The 24,471-nt window shown below is 40.4% G+C and overlaps 1 protein-coding gene across 8 annotated transcripts in view; it reads right to left on the bottom strand.

Moving 5' to 3' along the window:
* The window catches only part of KCNT2 (potassium sodium-activated channel subfamily T member 2), a 436,001-nt gene that overhangs the window by 48,738 nt on the left and 362,792 nt on the right, over positions 1–24,471 (bottom strand). For all 8 annotated transcript variants that reach the window (XM_070767900.1, XM_070767905.1, XM_070767902.1 and 5 more), the window contains 3 exons: positions 21,171–21,282; positions 1,927–2,028; positions 203–286 (listed from right to left, as the gene is read on the bottom strand). In XM_070767900.1, coding sequence (XP_070624001.1) covers positions 203–286; positions 1,927–2,028; positions 21,171–21,282 — 298 coding nt within the window. The remainder of the gene's footprint in view (positions 1–202; positions 287–1,926; positions 2,029–21,170; positions 21,283–24,471) is intronic.

Genomic DNA, 24,471 nt, shown 5'->3' with positions numbered 1-24,471 from the left:
GCTATCTGCAAGATTATTAATTTAAATAATGCTTTCCCTAAACATTTTTTAATTAATTAAAAAAACCAGGATACTATTCTTTGAGCACTTGTTAGAAAAATAAATAAATAAATGATATAGAAGAGTCAGCCAAAGAGCATGATAGATGGATTTAAGAACTGCCCACAAGAATCATCTTCCACTTCAGACAGTAGTAACTTACAGAGCAAAGAAATCCCGATCCTGGTGTAGTGTCCAATCCCAACAGAAGTCTGGTGATAGAAATCATATAGTCCTTCACAAATGACTGCAACAGAAATAAAATATGTATTATCGTGTATATGAAAAACAGAATAGCTTAGAGTGTGAATATGTTATCACATCTTAAAGGTTATGTTAAAGGTTATCATGGCGTTGCTGTTGTTTAGTGACTAAAGTCACGCCGGACTCTTTTGCAACCTGATGAACTTTAGTCAGCCAGGCTCCTCTGCCCATGGGATTTCCCAGGCAAGAATACTGGAGTGGGTTGCCACTTCCTTCTCAGGGGACGTTCCCGGCCCAGGGATTGAACCTGCGTTTTCAGCATTGGCAGGCAGATTCTTTACCACTGAGCCACCAGGGAAGCACTATCATATCACTGAAAGTGAAAGTGTTAGTCACTCAGTTGTGTCTGACCCCCTTGGTCCGTGGAATTCTCCAGGCAAGGATACTGAAGTGGATTGCCATTCCCTTCTCTAGGGGGTCTTTCTGACCCAAGAATTAAACCTGGGTCTCCTGCATTAGCAGGCAGATTCTTAACAGTCTGAGCCACCAAGGAAGCCCACTTTAGGTGGTGGTGGTTTAGTCGCTAAGTGGTGTCTGACTCTTGTGACCCCATGAACTATAGCCTGCTAGACTCCTCTGTCCCTGGGATTCTCCAGGCAAGAATACTGGAGTGGGTTTGGAGCCATTTCCTTCTCCAATCATTAAGCCTCCATTAAAAAAAGAAATAAAAATCGATCTTGTTAGTGTGCTAAATACACATGTACAGTTAAGCTGTCCTCAAAAAATATGAGAAATTATTATTTTCTAGGATATTGTGATATGTTTAAATTTTATGCATGGTATTGGACATTAGGAAAACAATTCTATATTTTTAATAACAAAAAACTATAAGCTGAACAAAAGAGAATATTTTTTAAAAGTTTGTAATGACTAAAATTTACAATCAAATATTTCAACTATTTTTTTTGTTGTTGATTTTTGTTTAAAGCCCTATGAATATCTTTTTGTTTCCTTAACAGATATATTTAGAAATTATCTGAATACTTGAATCAAATAATATGAAATATTGCTGCTGTTCAGCTTTTGGCACAGTTAAAAAATTAGTGTATTTGTATAAAATAAAATCCTGTGAACTTAGCAATGATGAAATGACAATGTGAAACTCTGGCATTCAGAAACAAACTGAATGGTTCTTAGAGGTTGTAAAATTTTCCTTACATGTTTCTAAAGTAGGCAAAATTATCAGATGTTGAAAATGTCCTTGATTTGACAGTTTACTGACATTATTTGGTATCATTTTTAAAAAATGTGCATTAGAAAGAAAGGTGTCTTTTTCTTAACCTAGTAATTTTTTCTTAACTCTTATTTATAGTTTAGTTATATATGTAAAGGAATATGCAAATGCATTCAAATGTCACATGAAACATTGTAGGACACTGGTGTCAAAGAATGCCTAATATCATTTCATATAGTATTCTGAAAAATAATTTTTTTCTTATGATGTCTTTCATAGGCACATTTAGATCATTCATTAAATACATGAAATAAAATATCGGGTTACTTTCAGAGCCAATTTAAGTTGACAGTACATGAGAAACACTAGTTGTATCATTCGTTTGATAGGATCTAAACAAAATAGAAAATAAATGCTTCAGAGAGCAACAGGAAAGAAACACTGAGTACCTGATAAAGAAGTGTGTCCAACATGCTGATACTGAACACCCTTCCAGCAGCAAAAGGCAGTCGGAATATGAAGGCCAAGTTAGAACCTCGTTCTCTTTCTTTCTGTTCAGAAATTTGAAAAATAATAATTTGTGAGTATCCTCTATCTTATGCTTTTCTGCTTAGTTAAATTCTAACAAATGTGAAGAAAGTAATTTTTGTCATGTGGTTCTTAGCTGTGAATGCACCATGACTTCACCTTTAATTGTATTGTTAATGTCCCTTTCGGAGAAGGCGATGGCACCCCACTCCAGTACTCTTGCCTGGAAACTCCCATGGACAGAAGAGCTGTGCATGCATGCTCAGTCATGTCTGACTCTTTTTCAATCCCTGTGGACTGGAGTGCACTGGGCTCCTCTGTCCATGGGATTACCCAGGCAAGAGTACAGGAGTGGGTTTCCATTTCCCTCTCTAGGGGATCTTCCCAACCCAGGAAGCGAACCCACATCTCCTGCATTGGCAGGATTCTTTACCATTGAGCCACCTGGGAAGCCCCTTTCATAACCATGTTTTCTTCATTAAAATACCCAACAGTTAAGAAAGCTGGATCCTTTCATACATTAAACATTTATTTACCTTTTGTACATATTTCTTAACAGGATTTGAAATAATGTTAATAAAAATAACAAACAAAATATCATTATTTCATCAAATTTGGAAAAATCCCCAAAGCCACATAATGTACTATAATATCCAGAATATCAGCTTTTGAATATTCTCATATGTGAGGACACAGAACACAGGCAAGTAGGAGTGATCACAACCAGTGGATTCTAGCTTTCTGTCATTTGAGTTTTAATTTGTCAACGTGCCTTTCAAGGTGTGCCAGCCATACATTTTCTCTGTCATAAAAGACAGAAATGGTAGGGACCTAGCAGAAGAAGAAGATATTAAGAAGAAGTGGTAAAAATACACAGAACTATACAAAAAGATCTTAATGACCCAGATAACCATGATGGTGTGATCGCTTACCTAGAGCCAGACATCCTGAAATATGAAGTAAAGCAGACCCTGGAAGCATCACTACAAGCAAAGCTAGTGCAGACGATGGAATTTCAGTTGAGCTATTTCAAATCTTAAGAGATGATGCTGCACTCAATATACCAGCAAATTTGCAAATGTGGAAAACTCAGCAGTGGCCACAGGACTGAAAAGGTCAGTTTTCATCCAAATTCCAAAGAAAGGCAATGCCAAAGAATGTTCAAACTACTGCACAATTGCACTCATCTCACACTCTAGTCAAATAATGCTCAAAATTTGCCAAGAGAGGCTTCAACAGTACATGAACCAAGAGCCTCCAAATGTCCAAGCTGGATTTAGAAAAGGCAGAGGAACCAGAGATCAAATTGCCAACATATGATTGATCACAGAAAAAGCAAGAGAGTTCCAGAAAAACATCTACTTCTGCTTTACTGACTACGCCAAAGTCTTTGTGTGGATCACAAAGAACTGTGCAAAATTCTTCAAGAGATAGAAATACCAGACCACTTTACCTGCCTCCTGAGAAATCTGTATGCCGATCAAGAAGTAATAGTTAGAAACAGATAGTGAAAACCGAATCGCCAATCCAGGTTCGATGCACGATACTGGATGCTTGGGGCTGGTGCATTTGGATGACCCAGAGGGATGGTACAGGGAGGGAGGAGGGAGGAGGGTTCAGGATGGGGAACACGTGTATACCTGTGGTGGATTCATGTTGATATATGGCAAAACCAATACAATATTGCAAAGTTAAAAAAAAAAAGTTAGCTTAAAGCTCAACATTCAGAAAACGAAGATCATGGTATCTGGTCCCATCACTTCATGGGAAATATATGGGGAAACAATGGAAACAGTGTCAGACCTTATTTTGGAGGGCTCCAAAATCACTGCAGATGGTGATTGCAGCCATTAAATTAAAAGATGCTTACTCCTTGGAAGGTAAGTTATGACCAACCTAGATAGCATATTGAAAATCAGAGACATTACTTTGCCAACAAAGGTCTGGCTAGTCAAGGCTATGGTTTTTCCTGTGGTCATGTATGGATGTGAGAGTTGGACTGTGAAGAAAGCTGAGTGCTGAAGAATTGATGCTTTTGAACTGTAGTATTGGAGAAGACTCTTGAGAGTCCCTTAGACTGCAAGGAGATCCAACCAGTCCATTCTAAAGGAGATCAGTCCTGGGTGTTCTTTGGAAGGACTGATGCTGAAGCTGAAACTCCAATACTTTGGCCACCTCATGCGAAGAGTTGACTCATTGGAAAAGACTCTGATGCTGGGAGGGATTGGGGGCAGGAGGAGAAGGGGATGACAGAGGATGAGATGGCTGGATGGCATCACCAACTCGATGGACATGAGTTTGAGTAAACTCCGGGGGTTGGTAATGGACAGGGAAGCCTGGTATGCTGTGATTCATGGCATCTCAAAGAGTCGGACACGACTGAGTGACTGAACTGAACTGAACTGAACTGATGGAACAACAGACAGGTTCCAAATTGGGAAAGGAGTATGTCAAGGCTTTATATTGTCACCCTGCTTATTTAACTTATATGCAGAGTACATCATGTGAAATGCTAGGCTGGATGAAGCACAAGCTGGAATCAAGATTGCCACAAGAAATATCAATAACCTCAGATATGCAGATGATACCACCCTTATGGCAGAAAGCAAAGAAGAACTAAAGAGCCTCTTGATAAAAGTGAAATTAAAGCCATGAAATGAAAAAACGCTTGCTCCTTGGAAGAAAAGCTATGACAAACATAGATGCAAAGACATTACTTTGCCAACAAAAGTCCGTATAGTGCAATCTATGGTTTTTCTAGTAGTCATGCATGGATGTGAGTGTTGGACCATAAAGAAGGCTGAGGGTTGAAGAACTGATGCTTTTGAATTGTGGTGCTGGAAAGGACTCTTGAGAGTCCCTTGGACTGCAAGGTGATCAAACTGATCAATTCTAAAGGAAATCAGTCCTGAATATTCATTGGAAGTATGGATGCTGAAGCTGAAGCTTCAATACTTTGGCCACCTGTGGCGAAGAACTGACCCATTTGAAAAAACCCTGATGCTGGGAAAGATTGAAGGCAGGAGGAGAAGGAGATAACAGAGGATGAGATGGTTGGATCGCATCACTGACTTAATGGACATGAGTTTGAGCAATCTTTAGGAGTTGGTGTTGGACAGGGAAGCCTGGTGTTCTGTAATCCATGGGGTGGCAAATAGTTGGACACGACTGATTTACTGAACTCAATTGACTGAGCCATACCAAACTGTAGCTAAAATTCTGTAAATGACCCCCAAAAGTGTGTTCAAACCAGAAAGAAAAAAACAAATATCATATATTAAGGCATATATGTGGAATGTAGAAAAAAGGGATAGATGAACCTATTTGCAGGGCAGGAATAGAGACAACAATATAAAGAACAAATACATGGACACTGAGGGTTAAAGTGGGGGTGGGATGAAATGGGAGACTGGGATTAACATATATATATATATATATATATATATATATATATATATATACTATTGATACTATTATAAAATAGATAACTAATGAGAACCTACTGTAAAGCACAAGGGGAAATAAAAGGAAGGTACAATGTGTTTTCAGGACATATATTTGTTAATCTTAAAAAAAGGATTCCAGCATATAGTAGGTGCAAAAAACACTGTTTGAATCCACTTACATGAGGTACCTAGAATTTCAAATTCAGAGTCAGAAAGGACTCTGGTAGATGCCAGGAGTCAGGGAGTAGGGGTAAGAGAGGTATGGGGAGTTAGTTTTTAAAGGAGATAGAGGTTCAGTTTAGGAAGGTGAAAAATCCCAGAGATGGATGATGGTGAGTGTTGCAGAACAACATGAATGTACTTAGTGTCTCTGAACTGTACAGTTAAATATGCTTAAAATAGCACATTTTATTTTATATGACTTTTACCAAAGTAAAAAAAAAATGTGAAAAAGCATGTGTTTGTGTGTATAATGGTGTATGAGGGTTTCTTTTGAAAAATTCTATTGCTATTATTACCCATTAATAAGCAAAGGCCTAAGAGCAAATGTTTGTGTAAGACTGGAACAAATTTCTTAAGGATGAAACTTCACCTTGTACTTAAGTGGTCACCTCAAAGATGCTTCTTTCTCTTTTTGCCAGCTTCCCCTTACCAGGAAAGACAGACATAGAAAAGCAAATGAAAACATCAGCTCTCACTCTCTGAGGCAATGGAAGAGGCCTCCAGTCTCCAATGCAGCAAATTTGAGAGATCTCAGGGGAAGGGATGGCTCTGGGTTGATCTTTTTAGGAATAGGTGGGAGGGCATACTGTTGATAGAGGGGGTCTTGGAGATAAACAGGGCAGCAGCTGCTGCTTGTTGTAATGATGGTACTAGAGAACTAGACCCTTGGGCTTTCCCTGGACTGACAGATAAGGCTGGGCTCAGCATCAATCCTGTCAGGAAGAAAGAGGAGTTACTCCACCACATCTATCATATCTACTAGTTGAGAAGACTGTCCAGAGTATAACGACATCCTGACTTGAAATGTAGGGAGAAGGGAGGATATGGAAGTTGTGCCCCATTGGTATCTGTGCCCATTACATCACAATGCAGTCACTGACTTATTAGCCTTGGAGTCAACAAGGCTTATTTGAACCATCTAGATAGGGGCTCCAAATGAGCTGTCTTACTACAGAAATAGGTAAGGTTTCCTATGAACCTGGGGCCACATGTGGTTCTTCAGTTCAGTTCAGCTCAGTTTAGTCGCTCAGTCATGTCCGAATCTTTGTGACCCCATGAACCACAGCGAGCCAGGCCTCCCTGTCCATCACCAGCTCCTGGAGTCCACCCAAACCCATGTCCATCGAGTCGGTGATGCCATCCAACCATCTCATCCTCTGTCGTCCCATTCTCCTCCTGCCCTCAATCTTTCCCCATCAGGGTCTTTTCAAATAAGTCAGCTGTTCACATCAGGTGGCCAAAGTACTGGAGTTTCAGCTTCAACATCAGTCCATCCAATGAACACCCAGGACTTATCTCCTTCAGAATGGACTGGTTGGATCTCCTTGCAGTCCAAGGACTCTCAAGAGTTTTCTCCAACACCACAGTTCAAAAGCATCAATTCTTCAGCACTCAGCTTTCTTTATAGTCCAACTCTCACATCCACACATGACCACTGGGAAAACAACAGCCTTCATTAGATGGACCTTTGCTGGCAAAGTAATGTTTCTGCTTTTGAATATGCTGTCTAGGTTAGTCATAACTTTCCTTCCAAGGAGGAAGCATCTTTTAATTTCATGGCTTGAATCACCATCTGCAGTGATTTTGGAGCCCAGAAAAATAAAGTCAGCCACTGTTTCCACTATTTCCCTATCTATTTCCCATGAAGTGATGGGACTGGATGCCATGATCTTAGCTTTCTGAATGTTGAGCTTTAAGCCAACTTTTTCACTCTCTTCTTTCACTTTCATCAACAGGCTCTTTAGTTCTTCTTCACTTTCTGCCATAAGGGTGGTGTCCTCTGCATATCTGAGGTTATTGATATTTCTCCCGGCAATCTTGATTCCAACTTGTGCTTCCTCCAGCCCAGGGTTTCTCATGATGTACTCTGCATGTGGTTCTTAAGTTGTGCCAAATGCCTAGCACACAGCCAATGAAATTTTATTGAACAAATGAATAAATCTTTTTCTACTTACAGTGGTTGTCTACATGTAAAGAAAGTTTGTTGCATAAAGTTTATAACATTTGTATGAAGAGGCAAGAAACAAACAACTTGAGGTTACCTCAACACCCCTCTCTTCTCACTTCAGTTCTTTAATGGAGGTTTGAAGGTGGAAAAAAACTGAAAGTTTGTGTTACACAAAGTTCTCTGACTTTAGCATGTCTTCTGACTATTGTGTTTTACAAAATATAATAATAAATATTCTGTGATTTCTTCTAGTACAAACATATACTGTATTAATGTTTTTTTCAGGCATACTTGTTTCTTGGTATAATTCTGGATTCAGTTAAAGTTTCAGCAATGATTTTGTGTTTTCCTAACATCCACTCATCTAAAACTTTGTTGTTGTTTAGTTGCTAAGTCATGTCTGACTCTCACAACCCCTTGGACTGCAGCCCACTACGCTCCTCTGCTCATGGGATTTTCCAGGCAAGAATACTGGAGTGGGTTCCATTTTCTTCTCCAGGGGATTTTTTCATCCAAGGGATTGACACTTACCTAAAAATACCTAAAAGATATCTCAGACATCCAAATCAGAGATCCTAGACACTTTAATATCCTTGGTCTTATCTATCTCTTCCACTTGGTTTGCTATCGTGAACACATGGTTTTGCTGGAAGAAGGCATTTTTTTTCTGGCATAAATTGTGTTTTCTTTACTGTGTCCAGCCAGTCCCATACGGAATGAGCTGATAGCACAGTTCAACTTAGCAGATTCTGCCCAGACCCGACACATAGTAATACTGTAACCCCAAATCTAGTGGCTTTTCCTACCATTCACCCTACTTGACCTTCTTTACAGGGTATGACACAACATCTTCTCTTCTTTTTCCACTCTTTTCCTCCCTCTTTCTCCCTACCCCTACTCTACTTCACTAACAGCCCTCAAATCTTCTTTCCAAATTCTCATGTCCTGGTCGAGCTAACTCTGCCTTTCCTCTCACAAAGTTGCTTGCCCAGGGAGTGACCTTTGGAATTCAAGTACAGAAAATCCTCACAGTAAAATACAAGCATCTTCAAAGTGTTGCTAGAGTTTTGTGTATCCTGCTTAGAGCTTTCACTAGGAAAGAGTCTCAGGGGTGGCCTACCAGCTCTGAATCTGTATCTCTTTCAGAACAGGGTTCCTATTAGACCTTCTCATTGAAGTGTGTGCTTAGGAACCGAAGTGACAGAGGACCCTGAGTCATCAGTGGCTTTAAGTCAATCTCTCTTTCTTTTACTTCTTCGTATTGCACACAAGAAGGAGGCAGTTCCAGTAATACAGAGCATTTCTTTGCATTTCCACTCTTCTTACTGGAAAGAGTCGGTTCCTCCCACACCCCCACACTCACATGCACACAGACAAGTGCATGTGCATAGACACACACACACACATACACGTCTGTTCCAGTCTCAGTGCCAGCTTAGAGGGGTTGCATTTTCTGGACACTCCATGGGTTCATCTTGCTTATGAGGACTCAAGGCAACCTCAGGCCCACATCCCCTAACACCTTTGAGTCAGCCCAAGGCAAGTTCATGCTGAAGGAGTTTGGGGTGTGGGAAACCCCATTCCTTATCTTAAAGAAGAATGCAAGGTCTTCAAGGCAGTTACTACCCTCCTGCACTAAGATACACATGGTCCTTACCTCAGAAATAGAATGATAGGTTAGTTTATCATCCAAATCAGGACCTCTTGACAGACGTGCTGAGTACGTATACTAAGCACCTCTTGTCCATCCAACAAAATTGATGCAGCAGGCATCAGAAACATGGTATGGGAGTCAAGCAGAGATGGAAATCTGGGGTTTCCCACAACTCCCACAATTTCAGTAATTTCCCAGAATGCTCACAGAACTCACAAAAGTGCTATATTTAAGGACTATCATTTGAATATAAAGAGTGCAAATGAACAGCAGATGAAAAGGTACTCTGGGCAAGTCTGGAAGAGTCGTAAGCATAAGAGCTTCTGTCTCCATGGAGTCTGAGGGCACCACTCTCCTGGCACATCAATATGTTCACCAATCAGGAGGCTCTCTAAACCTCATTCTTCAGCGTTTTTATCAAAGTTTCATTATATAAGCATGATTAATTGCATGGAATTTACATTGTATAATATTAGATATTATAAGTAATCAGATTATTAAAATACACAGGAGGATATGGGTACATAGGCTATATGTAGATACTAAATCATTTCATGTAAGGGACTTGAGCATCCTCAGATTTTGGTTCTGCTGAAGAGTGGGAAGGCAGGGGACTGAAACCCATTCCCCATGGACCCTGAGGGAGGACTCTATTATTGGATAAATAATGTCAGTGAGGCAATGTGAATATCCAGGACCAGAAAGATAATGCAAAACAAAAGAACAACAACAACAAAAAAAAACCCAGCAACAATGAGAGAAAAACAGATTAAAAAAGCAAGCTAAAGCATGATGTTCAAGAATGTTTAGATTGGGTTTACAAATTTGGAGAAAGTAAGGGTGATATATCACATATGACCAAGAATATTGACTGTCCACCAAAACTTGTTGCCCAATTATTCTTGGGCACATGGTTGGACTACCTTTCTCAGTCTTCCCTAAAGTTAGGTGTGGTCACAGGATTGAGTTCTAGCCAATGGCATCTGAGTGGAGTCTGTGTGCCACTCCCAGACCTGGTCCAGGGGAATCTCCATCTAATTAATATTGATGTGTGAACAGTACTTGCTACAGTCAGTCGGATGTTAGAAGAAAGACAGCAGTTCAGGCAAGAACTAAGCTCAAGTTCCCAGGTGGTGCTAGTGGTAAAGAACCCTCCTAACCAATGCAGCAGATGTAAGAGACCTGGATTCCATCCCTGGGTTGGGAAGATCCCCTGAGGGAGGACATGGCAACCCCTTCGAGTATTCCTGCCTGGAGAACCCCATGGACTGAAGAGCCTGGTGGGCTACAGTCCAAAGGGTCCCAAACATCTGGACACGACTGAAGCAATTTAGTGCACAGACTAAAAAGGGAGTCAGAGATTAAGAGCCTCCAATAATGATAAAAGGTGTGTTTCTGGATGCCTATGAAAATAGGATATGCAACTGAAAAAATAGTGATTGAACAACAAAGTCCAACACTATCGTCTCAAAACCTCAAAGGAGTTTTGAAAAGATATGAGAGATAGGGGTGAGGAGGCAAAGAAATAACTTAAACATTATATTTAAGAAGGAACTTTAGATATATTTTGGCCATAAAAATGAATTAAGCATACCAGAATTTTGTCAAGTTTTTGAGAGAAATGAGCAGTCCAGTCTGAAAAATCTTTAAAAAATTTTAGAAATCTTAATAAAATTGTCTTTATGAACTTAAAAATCTTTAGTTTTTTTCTTAACTTGTATAAGCAAGACTTAGGTTATAAAAGTAGCAAAAGGGGACTTCCCTGGTGGTCTAGTGGTTAAGAATCTGCCTTCCAATGCGGTTAGAATGAGTTCAATCCCTGGTCAGGGAACTAAGACCCCTCATGCTCCATTTATGTTGATCAATCGCTCAGTCATGTCTGACTCTTTGCAACCATGTGGACTGCAGTATGTCAGGTTTCCCTGTCCTTAACTGTCTCCTGGAGTTTGCTCAAACTCATGTCCATAGATTTGGTGATGCCATCCAATCATCTCATCCTCTGTCACCCCATCTCCTTCTGCCCTCAGTCTTTACCAGCATCAGGGTCTTTTCTAATGAGTTGACTCTTCAAATCAGCTTCAGGATCAGTCCTTCAAATGAATATTCAGGGTTGATTTACTTTAGGATTTACTGGTTTGATCTCCTTGTAGTTGAGGGGATTCTCAAGACTTTTCCAGCACCACAATCAGTTCAGTTCGGTCATACAGTTGTGTCTGACTCTTTGTAACCCAATGGACTGCAGCACGCCAGGCTTCCCTGTCCATTACAAACTCCTGGAGCTTACTCAAACTCATGTCCATTGAGTCGGTGATGCCATCCAACCAATCTCAGCCTCTGTTGTCCCATTCCTCTCCCGCCTTCAATCTTTCCCAGCATCAGGGTCTTTTTAAATAGGTCAGTAATTTGCATTAGGTGGCCAAAGTACTGGAGTTTCAGCTTCAACATCAGTCCTTCAAATAAATATTCAGGACTGATTTCCTTTACCATTGACTGGTTGGATCTCCTTTCAGTCCAAGGGACTCTCAAGAGTCTTCTCCGACACCACAGTTCAACAGCATCAATAACTTGGCACTCAGCTTTCTTTATAATCCAAATCTCACATCCACACATGACTACTGGAAAAAAATGTAGCTTTGACTATACAGACATTTGTAGGCAAAGTAATGTCTCAGCTTTTTAATATGTTGTCTAGGTTGGTCATATTTTTTCTTTCAAAGACCATACATCTTTTAATTTCATGGCTGGAGTCACCATCTGCAATGATTTTAGAGACCAAGAAAATTAAGTTTCTCACTGTTTCCATTGTTTCCCCATCTATTTGCCATGAAGTGATGGGACTGGATCCCATGATCTTAGTTTTCTGAATGTTGAGTTGTAAGCCAACTTTTTCACTCTCCTCTTTCATTTTCATCAAGAGGCTCTTCAGTTCTTCTTCCCTTTCTGCCATAAGCGTGGTGTCACCTGCATATCTGAGGCTATAGATATTTCTCCCGGCAATCTTGATTCAAGCTTGAGATTCATATAGCCCGGCATTTCCCATGATGTTTACTGCATGTAAGTAAAATAAGCAGGGTGACAATATACAGCCTTGACATATTCCTTTCATGATTTGGAACCAGTTTGTGTTGTTCCATGTCCAGTTTTAACTGTCATTTCTTGATCTAATGCATATTTCTCAGGAGCAGGTCACATGGTCTGCTATTCCCATCTCTTGAAAAATTTTCCAGTTTGCTGTAACCCACACAGTAAAAGGCTTTGGCATAGTCAATAAAATAGCAGTTGATATTTTTCTGGAACTCTCTTGCTTTTTCGAGGATTCAATGGATGTTGACAATTTGACCTCTGGTTTCTCTGCCTTTTCTAAATCCAGCTTGAACGTCTGAAAGTTTGCAGTTCATGTACTGTTGAAGCCTGGCTTGAAGAATTTTGAGCATTACTTTGTTAGCATGTAAGATGAGTGCAATTGTGTAGTAGTTTGAATATTCTTTGCATGATTGGAATGAAAACTGACCTTTCCAGTCCTGTGGCCACAGCTGAGTTTTCCACACTTGCTGGCATATTGAGTGCAGCACTTTCACAGCATCATCTTTTAGGATTTGAAATAGCTCAACTGGAATTCCATCACCTCTAGCTTTGTTCGTAGTGATGCTTCCTAAGGCCCACTTGACTTTGCATTCCAGAATGTCTGGCTCTAGGTGAGTGATCACACCTTCATGGTTATCTGGATCATGAAGATCTTTTTGTATAGTTCTTCTTTGTATTCTTGCCACCTCTTCTTAATATCTCCAGCTTCTGTTAGGTTAATACCATTTCTGTCATTTATTGTGCCCATCTTTGCATGAAGTGTTCCCTTGGTATCTCTCATTTTCTTGAAGAGATCTCTAGTGTTTCCCATTCTATCCTTTTCCTCTATTTCTTTGCATTGATCATCGAGGAAGGCTTCCTTATCTCTCCCTGCTATTCTTTGGAACTCTGTATTGAAATGGGTATATCTTTCCTTTTCTCCTTTGCCTTTAGCTTCTCTTCTTTTTTCAGCTAATTGTAAGGCCTCCTCAGACAAGCATTTTGCCTATTTGCATTTGTTTTTCTTGGGGATGGTCTTTATCACTGCCTTCTGAACAATGCCATGAACCTCCATCCATAATTCTTCAGGCACTCTGTCTTTCAGATCTAATCCCTTGAATCTATCTGCCATGTCCACTGTACAATTTGATTTAGCTCATACCTGAATGATCTAATGGTTTTCTCTTTTCTTGCTGGAAGAGGGTCTTTGCTATGACCAGTACGTTCTTCATTCTCTTGGCAAAACTCTGATAGCCTTTGACCTGCTTCATTTTGTACACCAAGGCCAAATTTGCCTGTTACTCCAGGTATGTCTTGAATTCCTACTTTTGCATTCCAGTCCCCTATAATGAAAAGGACATCTTTATTGGGTATTAGTTCTAGAAGGTCTTGTAGGTCTTCATAGAACTGTTCAGCTTCAGCTTCTTCAGCCTTACTCATCAGGACATAGACTTGGATTACTGTGATATTGAATGGTTTGCCTTGAAAATGAACAGAGATCATGCTGTCGTTTTTGAGATTGCATCCCAGTACTGCATTTTGGACTCTTTTCTTGACTATCATGGCTACTCCATTTCTTCTAAGGAATTCTTGCCCACAGTAGTAGATATAATGGTCATCTGAGTTAAATTCACCCATTCCAGTCCATTTTACTTCACTGATTCTTAAAATGTCCATGTTCACTCTTGCCATTTTCTGTTTGACCACTTCCAATTTGCCTTGATTCATGGGCCTAACATTCCAGGTTCCTATGCAATATTGCTCTTTACAGCATCAGACTTTACTTCCATCACCAATCACATCCAGAACTCGGTGTTGTTTTTGCTTTGGCTTTGTCTCTTCATTCTTTCTGGAGTTATTTCTTCACTGATCTCCAGTAGCATATTGGGCACCTACAGATCTGGGGAGTTCCTCTTTCAGTGTATTCTTTTTTGCCTTTTCATACTGTTCATGGGGTTTTCAAGACAAGAATACTGAAGTGGTTTGCCATTCCCTTCTCCACTGGACCATGTTTTGTCAGAACTCTCCATCATGACCTGTCTGTCTTGGATGGCCCTACATGGCATGGCTCATATTTTCATTGAGTTAGACAAGGTTATGGTCCATGTGATCAGTTTGATTAGTTTTCTGTGAGTGTAGTTTTCATTTTTTCTGCCCTATGACAAATAAGGATAAGAGGCATATGGAAGCTTCCTGATGGGAGAGACTGACTGAGGGGGAAACTGAGTCTTGTTCTGATGGGCGGGGCCATGCTCAGTAAATCTTTATTCCAATTTTTCTGTTGACTTTGGGGCTGTATTCCCTCCCTGTTGTTTGACTTGAGGCCAAACTATGGTGGAGGTAATGAAGATAAAGGTCCCATGAAGGCACTGCTGCACGCACTGCCTCTGACCCTGCAGCAGGCCACGGCTTCTGCCAGAGACTCCTGGACACTCACAGGCAAGTCTGGGTCAGTCTGTTCTGGGGTCACTGCTCTCTTCTCCTGGGTCCTGGTGTGCACAAGGTTTTGTTTGTGCCCTCCAAGATTCTGTTTCCCCCATCCTGTATAAGTTCTGGTGGCTCTATGGTGGGGTTAATGGCAACCTCCTCCAAACAGTTCAGTGATAAAAAGCACCAGTTAGAAATGAACAGTTACCATTATCAGTGATGGCACATGTGTTAGATTGCCAGCACTGCCATAAGGAAGTGTCATAAACAGAGTGCTAAAACAACTGGAATTTATTTCCTCTCAGTTATGAAAGCTCAGAGTTTGAAATGAAGGTGTTTCCAGCTTTGTTTCCAGCTGAGGACTCAGTGATGGATTTGTTCCAGGCCTCTCCTCTTGGCTTGTGGATGTCTGTCTTCCATGTACAAGTATCTGTCCCTAGGTCTGAATTTACACTTTTTATAAGGATGCCAGTAATTCTGGATTAGGCCCTAAAGGCCTTCTTTATCTTGCTTACCTCGGTAAAACCCTCTCTTCAGAGAATTTCACCTTCTGAAGTAGTGGAGGCTGAGACTCGAGGACATTTTTGGTGGGGCAGAGAAACACTATGACCCATAGTGGTGGTGGTGGTGGTTTAGTAGTTAAGTCATGTCTGACTCTTGCGACCCTCATGGACTCTAGCCTGCCAGGCTCCTCTGTCCAGGATTCTCCAGGCAAGAATACTGGAGTGGGTTGCCATTTCCTTCTCCAGGGGATCTTCCCAATCCAGGAATCAAACCTGGGTCTCCCGCACTGAGGTTGGATTCTTTACAGACTGAGCTATAAGGGAAGCAGCCTAAAATGTTTCTATGCAACTGTCAGGGAACATTTAACTTTAGGGTTCCTGTATGTTGTTTTCTGTTTCTCATGAACCCTCTGTTCCTTATCAGTTCCTGGTAGACAGGAACGAGTGGAATGGTACACTGTTCCCAGGACTGAGGTCATGGGACAGAACACATGCATGGATTTCCTTCAGTAACCTTTTACCCTAAGGTAAAATTGTTTAGTCACGACCCTCTTACTCAAGATATGGATTGTCTTCTGGCCTTCTGACAATTGTTATTTCTTGTTATTCCCTTGGTAACAGTTGTTATGCATCTGGTTTTTTGTTCTTTGCCTAACTTTATTTTTTACCTAAAGCTTCCTTGTATAACAATATATAAGCTCACACAAACATGAATAAAGCACCCTTGTTCCACTAGAGACTTGTGTCCCCCATGTCCTTTCCATCTCTGGCTAGTTCTTTGGAGTGTGGAGGCCTGCCGAGCTCACTTTCCTGCCCAGGATTTCAAGACCTCCTCGAGAGGACGCCCTGTGCCTTCATGAGCGGTACAAGCCCTATTCTAGAGCTTTATTGGTTTTCCACGTAACCCAGGGAATATTAGTCTCTCTCTCTTTTGCTTTCTTTTTGTCAACTCCAATCCACCAGGCCCCAGTCTGTAAAAAAGACTGCAACATGCATAAATCCTATTTCAATAGATATAACTGAGAGTAACTGAATTAAAATTCACTTACTGAATTTTTACAAAATTTCCATGGCTTTATAACATTGAAACCATTGGTTTCAATTCCACTTCCCTTAACTCCTCTATTCTTAATAATTTGGTAATATCTAGAAATATTGGAAAATATCTAGAAGATGCAAGTGAAAGAAAGTGAAGGGAAAGTGTTAGTAGCTCAGTACTGTCTGACTCTTTGCAACCCCATGGACCACCATGGGCCATAGCTAACTAGGCTCCTCTGTGCATGGGATATCCCAAGCAAGAATACTGGAGTGGATTGCCATTTCCTACTCCAGGGTATCTTCCCAAACCAGAGATAGAATCCAGGTGTCCTGCATAGCAGGCAGATTCTTTATCATCTGAGACACCAGGGAAGCCCCCAAAGAAGATGCAAGTGTAAATATAAATCTCAAGAAATAAATTAATTCCCTCATGCCAAAAAATAAAACTGTCTCCTTCACTTTCTTTTTCCTAGAGAGTTTCCTTTTAGAAAATTTGCAATTGTAAATCCTTTCTTTATCTCTTAGAAACAGATGCAAAACTTTTGAAAACGTGAATAACCTCCAGACAGCTTCGTTTCCCAGGAATGTCTTGAGAGCCTTGGAACTATCTTTTTGAAATGGGAACATAAAGTACTCTGTCTGTCTCTTTGGGAGTTTAGCCTAGATGCCAGGCTCGAAGTTGTAACTTCTTGTTTGCTGCAAAGATAGAAGACAATTTATTTTTCCTTTAGATCAGGACAATTAACATGTATGTAAATGACCGTATCTGCCCAGCTACATAAACAGATGAAATGTCTTTCTGTCCTTGTAATCTCTTAGGGGATTTCTGAGATGCATATCATACATAATCTGATTTAAAGCTTATTCAAACAAAACTTTTCTACATTAATGAAGAGGATTTTAGGTTGGAGGAAGTTTTTGTTTTTAATTAATTCCCCAACACAGGTCAAATTTCATCTTGTTCTTCTTTTCCCCTAACACAAGTGACACACAATAGTGTAGACACACAGATTCACCAATACAGAAAATAACTTCCACAATTATAACCTTACTGTATGAACTGAACTGGTATAAAATTAAATACACATAGGAAAGATCCTGATGCTGGGAAAGATTGAGGGGAGAAGGAGAAAGTGACAGAGGATGAGATGGTTGGATGGCATCACTGATTCAATGGACATTAGCTTGAGCACAGTCTGAAAGATAGTGGAGGACAGGGAAGTGTGGTGTGCTGCAGTCCATGGGGTTGCAAAGAGTTGGACACGACTTAGCAATGGAACACAAAATCAATAGAATATTTATTAGTAATGATGTCAACAATACTAATTTATAATTATGCTTTTGAGACTATTTATTTGAGCACTGATTATATGCCCAAACCAGGCTAAATATTGTGACTAGATTGTGTGATGTAACCTTTGCAATGACCCTATCATTTGGCTATCATCACTATTTTCCAGAGACAACTGCCAAGGGCTATGGTGGTGTAAATGTTTTATCTAGGTTCCATTCCTAAATGGAATGGACAGTAGAGCCATGGGTGATGTGACTGCAGAACCTGTCTGGCTTCATCATGGGGTGCTCCTCCCTTACACGTCATGAAGGAGACCATGCCACACCAGGCCAGCATCGATTCCACTGGCTTCTTAATCCTGGATTTGTCTGTGGATGCTGAGCCATTCAGCTGTGGTTCTTGGTGTTAAGGCAGCGTATGACACAGGGAATATTTTCTGAATACTAATGGCTTTAAGTTTCTCTTATGCACTGACCAGATGAAACTGAGCAGAACCCTACCTTTTTTATCAGTTTCCTAGACCTTCCTGAATTTTTAAAGGGCAGATTCAGTTACTAATTAGGGGAGTCAGGTAATGCAGAAAGAAACAATAGTGATCCATTTAGAGTTACTATAAAATATTGGCTGTCTTTCCCTTGTTAAACAATATATCCTTATAGCTTATTTATACCTAACAGTTTCTACCTCTTAATCCCCTGTAGATTGCCCCTCCCTTCTTCCTTGACCCACCTGTTTGTTCTGCATATCTGTTAGTGTTCTTTTTTGTATATTCACTAGTTTGTATAAACTTAAAAAAAATATGAATCACCATACTGTACATCAACTATACTTCAATAAACAAGGAAAGAAAAGGATAGTACAGCTATGGGTCCAGGTCTGGGCTTCTCCTTGGGGGATGTGCATACAATCTGATCCACATCTCTGAATTCTATAGGAACTAAGGCCCCCACACTGGTGGAGGATGGTAACCTCATGCTGAGCAACAGCTCCTGGACTCCAGACTGGTTGGAACCAGAAGGCTGACCATTGAGATTCTTAGAACACAGCCTCCAACCAATCAGAGGAGAGTTACACACCCTGAAGTTCCCCTCCCAATTTTGCCTATAAAAAGTCTTCCCAGAAAACCTTCAGAGTTCAGGTCTTTAGGGCAGGAGCCTCCCGGTTCTCCCACATGGCCCTGCAGTAAAACTTTCTCCATGCCAAACTCAGACTTTTCTGTTTCTTTGGCCTCACTGTGCCTCCGGCTCGCTGATTGGGTTTGACAACATTGATCGTTATACGATCTTGAAAAAAAGTGATTTAGTCTTTCTTAAACTCAGTTTCCTTATCTGGAAGCAGTCTCTAATAGCAGTATCACTGTACTTATAAAGAAGCAGTGCTAAGACTCTACTAACATAATGTATGTGACCAGCAGTGAAGATGGAAATCACCAGACAAGAGCACAGAAGAGCCCTCACTCAACGATATGCCACCCAGGTATCAAGACAGTGCCTGGCATAACAGGGAATCAAAATAAAGTGAAAGAAAAAACTAACCAAAAAACAAACAAACAAACAAAAACATAAGCCATCCTTCTCTCTACCTTATATTGTTACAAATAATGAAGATGGCATATATTTGACACATTTTCACATGTATAAGACTGGATCTTTTTTTTTTTTTCCTCTCATATATCTAATTCTCCCAGTGTACTAACATCAAGTACACCTTGAATGCAAAGTCTGTTTATCCTCACAGGCAGCCTGGACACTGAGAATGAAAACCACTCCTTTCTGTCCCCATAACATGACTGCACAGTAATGCTACCGTCTTCCTTAGCATTATTCTCATATCCTCGCAATCCTAATAAGTCTCTACCTGGAAAGAGCCTCATTCGATAAAATTTCAGTTCTTTATAGATTTTGATCTTCCTTCCCCCACTACAAGGCTCTCTTGAGTCTTAATTAGGTCTATCTGATCTCAGGCACATTTTAGATTTGTGCTGAGAAAATCCATCTTTGGCTATTTTAAAACCACTCTTCTCAGGTGGGTTTTGAGTCTTTGACATGTCAGGGCCAATGTTTATTTGATCGCAGGTATATGTTTTTTAGGGCTTCCCAGGTGGCACTAGTGGTAAAGAACTGGCCTGCCAATGCAAGAGATGTAAGAGACGTGGGTTCCATTCCTGGGGCAGGAAGATCCCCTGGAGGAAGGCGTGGAACCCACTCCAGTATTCTTGCCTGGAGAATCCCACAAACAGAGGAGTCTGGTGGGCTACATACAGTCCATAGGGTCGCAAAGAATCAGACATGACTGAAGCAACTTAGCACACAGCACATACATTTTTACCCATGGATGGCTTACTCGGGGCACAAATTCTGGACACCTTTTACATAACAGTGTAAAAAGAGGTACTGACCACAAGTCAAGGAACAAGGAGTTATAAGTAAAGGCAGATAATCGATTATCCTGACGATTTCAAGGGCATTTATGACAGCAACTCTGCATCTTAGCAGTTGATGAGCAGCTGGATGGATGCTCATGGGACGGAAGAGCAAACACCTCTCAATTTTAATAAATATTTATAAACAAAACAAAACAAAAAAACTCTCCTGAGGTGACAGTTCCCTTACTTTGTTGTTCAGTCACCAAGTCATGTCCAATTCTTTGCAATCCCATGGACTGCAGCACACCAGGCTTCCCTGTTCCCTACTATCTCCCAGAGTTTGCCCAAGTTTATCTGGAAGATCTCCTGGAGAAGGAAATGGCAACCCACTCCAGTATTTTTGCCTAGAAAATTCCATGGACAGAGGAGCCTGGTGGGCTACAGTCCATGGGGTAGCAAAGGGTCAGACACGACTGTGCAACTGAGCACGTGTTCATTGGATCGGTGATGTTATCCAACCTCTCATCCTCTGATGCCATCTCATTCTCTGTTGCCCTCTTCTTCTGCCTTCAATCTTTCCCAGCATCAGGGTCTTTTCCAATGAGTCGACTGTTCGCATCAAATGGGCAAAATATTGGAGCTTCAGCTTCAGTATCAGTCCTTCCAATGAGTATTCAGGGTTCCCTTACTTACCTAAGCAATAAACTTGACTTTGTCTCAGACTGTATGTCAGATTATCTCATTTGGGGACTGACTTTCAACAAAGCCCATGGGTTTTCTGAGATTTAAAGGATTTTTGAAAACTGCAAATATACATGTCTTGACATAGCACTAATGATATTATCAATAATAGACATCATTTGTGAGTGTGTGTGTGTGTATATATATATATATATATATATATATATATATATATATATTCCAGGTGCATTTAGTTCTTTCATAAATCATGCTTTCAATTTGTGATCCATGATGCCAGAATGAGATATTTCCATCATGTTCACTTCTGATATTACTGGTTCAAACCCATCACTATACACTTTAAAAAAACTTACAAATTAAGATTTTAGCCCCACATAGGAATTCAAAATAGCATTTTTATTTTTAATATTTCATGGCATTTCTTTCTACATGTAAAAATTTCCCAAGTTAGTCTTTCAATCCAAACAATTAAATGCAACTTACTTGATCATGTGGTGACTTACCTTTTCCAGCTTTGAAAGAGCAAGAGAGTAACAGTCTTTGGCTCTGAATTGCATGAATCTCATGTTGGCTGGGTGGGTGAGCTCTGTGATAATACTGAGACTGGAAAACAACCTACATTTCAAAGAAATATTTGCATTACACTAACAATCCAAAATGGTGTTTTTATAACAACAGGTTTAGGAGTGAGTGATTCCTAGCCTCAGGCATTAAACTACATGCAGTTTTGAGAGCAAGTCATCCCACACAAACTGTTTTGTGGAAAAGAAATGCATTGCTATTTTCCAAAGAATATTTTAACCAACATTTTAGCACTGTAAGAAAACTAAATTCAGTAATTTAATTTTTATAATGCATTTTCTCACTCCTCATAAAGCTGATTGAAGAAGTTACCGCGTGAAAAATAATGAAATACGAATTTATAAGATGAATATGTGGATTGACAAAAATTTCTCACAATGAACTTATTGTCCATAATGTGAGTTCTAAGATTTCTTGCAGCTCTCTGTTCTCACAGTCTGTGCTTTTAATTGTCAAATCTTACTACAATGAAGCAAATATTGTCATTGAGATAACAACTCATTGTAATGAACTGAGGACATGGCTCAATTGATAGTGTTGTTCTAGAAGAATCCTGAGAATTTCCACTCGTCCTAGGGTTTTACATAAGCTTTCTTCCTATTTACATCCTCCTGCACAATGCACGTGCACACGCGCATACACACACACACACACACACTTGATGTTTCCCGCAGAAAAATGGGGCAAGATAAAACCACAACAAACACCTTACTGTTGCTGTGGTTGGTGATCTGATCTTTAGTTGATGTCTCTGCATCACTGGTAGCTCTCCTGGTTCACATATTTTGAGATTCCCTGTAGCAGCCACTTTAAGTGATAATCAGCTTTGTTCTCCATACAATATGTATTTAAACTTAGTTAAGGCCACTTAACTATGGGGGCTTCCCTGGCGGCTCAGACAGTAAAGCGTCTCCCTACAATGTGGGAGACCTGGGTTCAGTCCCTGGGTCAGGAAGATCCCCTGAAGAGGGAAATGGCAACCCACTCCAGTACTTTTGCCTGGAAAAGTCCATGGATGGAGGAGCGTGGCAGCCTACAGTCCATGGGGTCTCAAAGAGTCAGACATGACTGAGCAACTTCACTTTTTAAGGCCACTTAAAAAATCCCTGCTGGTAGCTGCACCTTTGCCTAGACCTCAGGCTCCAGAACTGACTGAAATATTCAGGACAGAAACATTCAGTTAGTAGCTCAGAAACAGGTCGTCTCCAGCTAACCTTTTATTTTTTTAAAGATTTTTTTTTATGTGGTCTGTTTTTAAAGTTGTTATTGAATTTGTTGCAATATTTACGTTTTGGCTTTTTGACCATGAGTCATGTAGCATCCTACCCCCTCGACCAGGGATTGAATGTACATCCCCTGCAATGGAAGGGTGAAGTCTTAACCACCGGATCACCAGGGAAGTTGATCTTACTCTCATTATCTGCTGGGTCCAGGAGGGAGGGCACTGTTACTCACATGCACGTGAGCATTTGATCTGAGGTCTTAGAGAGGAACTGTCAGCAGGACCCGAGAGATCACTCCTCTCCTCAGCTCTAACTCTATAAAACAGATGGGTGCTTTGCCAGAAGGAAAGTCTCCCTCCTTTTGGGAGTGAGAGGGCTCCCTGCAGGCTTGCTGGGATTTTCCCAAAGGGCCCTGAAGTCAGTTTCCACTGGGCTTAATCATCCTCTCATTTAAGATCTAAACAACTCTTAAAAATACTTAATTTCAGAGTTATCTGTGAAAACTATATGCCATCTTGGTTACATTACTGTAACAGTATTGACACTTACCTAATAAAAACATTTGAAAATTATGATATCATTAGGTGTTTGATGAGATCTGCACTTTGTGGGAAGCAATATAACCAGAATTGCATGGCCTCACCTCCATTTTGAGAGCAAATATTATTAAACTGGGTTGGAAAAAAGTTTGTTCAGATTTTCCCATAACTATATTAAGTACGGGGTTTCCCACGTGGTGCAGTGGTAAAGAATCCACTTGCCAATGCAGGGAATGCAAGAGACATGGGTTCAATCCCTAGGTCAAGGAGATCCCCCGGAGTAGGAGATGGCAACCCGCTCCAGTATTCTTGCCTGGAGAATCCCATGGACAGAGGAACCTGGTAGGCCACAGTCCATGGGATCACAAAGAATTGGACACTACCAAGCATGCATGCACACACAGTTTATGGAGAAACACCGTATAATTTGTATTCCACATGACTTTCTTTTAGAAAGAAAGTCATGGACTTTCTCTGGACTTTCCTGGTGGCTCAGATGGTAAAGCATCTGTGTACAATGTGAGAAGATTCCTGGAGAAGGAAATGGCAACCCACTCCAGTACTCTCTTGCCTTGAAAATCCCATGGACGGAGGAGCTTGGTGCAGGCTACTATCCATGGGGTCGCAAAGAGTCGGGCACGACTGAGGGACTTCACTTTCACTTTTCTTTTAGAAGCTCTATTCTTCTCCCTCAAAAGTCACCAATGTGCATACATTGATAAAAAGTTCATTTTTTCAGACACTTCTGAAAAATTAGAAGGGTGAGTTAGTGAGTGAAAGTTGCTCAGTCATGTCTGACTTTTTGTGACCACATGAACTGCAGCCCACCAGGCTCCTCTGCCCATGGAATTCTTCAGGCAAGGATACTGGAGTGGGGTGCTATTCTCTTCTCCAGGGATCTTCCTGACCCAGGAATTGAGACCAGGTCTCCTGCATTGTAGACAGATTCTTTACCATCTGAGCCACCAGAGAAACCTGAGAAATTAGAAGAGTGGCCTAACGGCAAAAAAATATAAAAAAAAAAAAAATATCAATTGACTTTGGGGCTGGTTTCTACTTCACCTGGTAAGCCTAGGAAGTGCCACCAACTGAAAAATCTCATACCATCTGGAAGTTTCAAAAGTCTTCATTTAAGAAACATTTTGAAACAACCATGTCACTAAAGATATTTACCGTGTTATGGTCTGTCACAGACAATATTCAATAATCTGACGCAGCAGAAACTAAAATGAATACATAAAGTAGCAAAATGGACAGTGAAGATAAAGCAGAGTCTCATTTAGAGAATAAATAGCATATTCATGATCTGAGCTTCTGAAAAGGAAAATTAACTGACCCAAGGTTTTCCTCTTTGTTCAGTTTTTAAAAATCTCTTTCGGAAGTTAAAAAAAAAAAAAAAGTCCAAAACTCTATAACACATAAAATTTAAAGAGCATTATTATTAGAGCTTTCCATGCATT

This window comes from Bos indicus, chromosome 16, assembly GCF_029378745.1.
Source record: "Bos indicus isolate NIAB-ARS_2022 breed Sahiwal x Tharparkar chromosome 16, NIAB-ARS_B.indTharparkar_mat_pri_1.0, whole genome shotgun sequence".
NCBI classification, from domain to species: domain Eukaryota; kingdom Metazoa; phylum Chordata; class Mammalia; order Artiodactyla; family Bovidae; genus Bos; species Bos indicus.
This window is presented reverse-complemented; position numbering and strand designations above follow the sequence as displayed.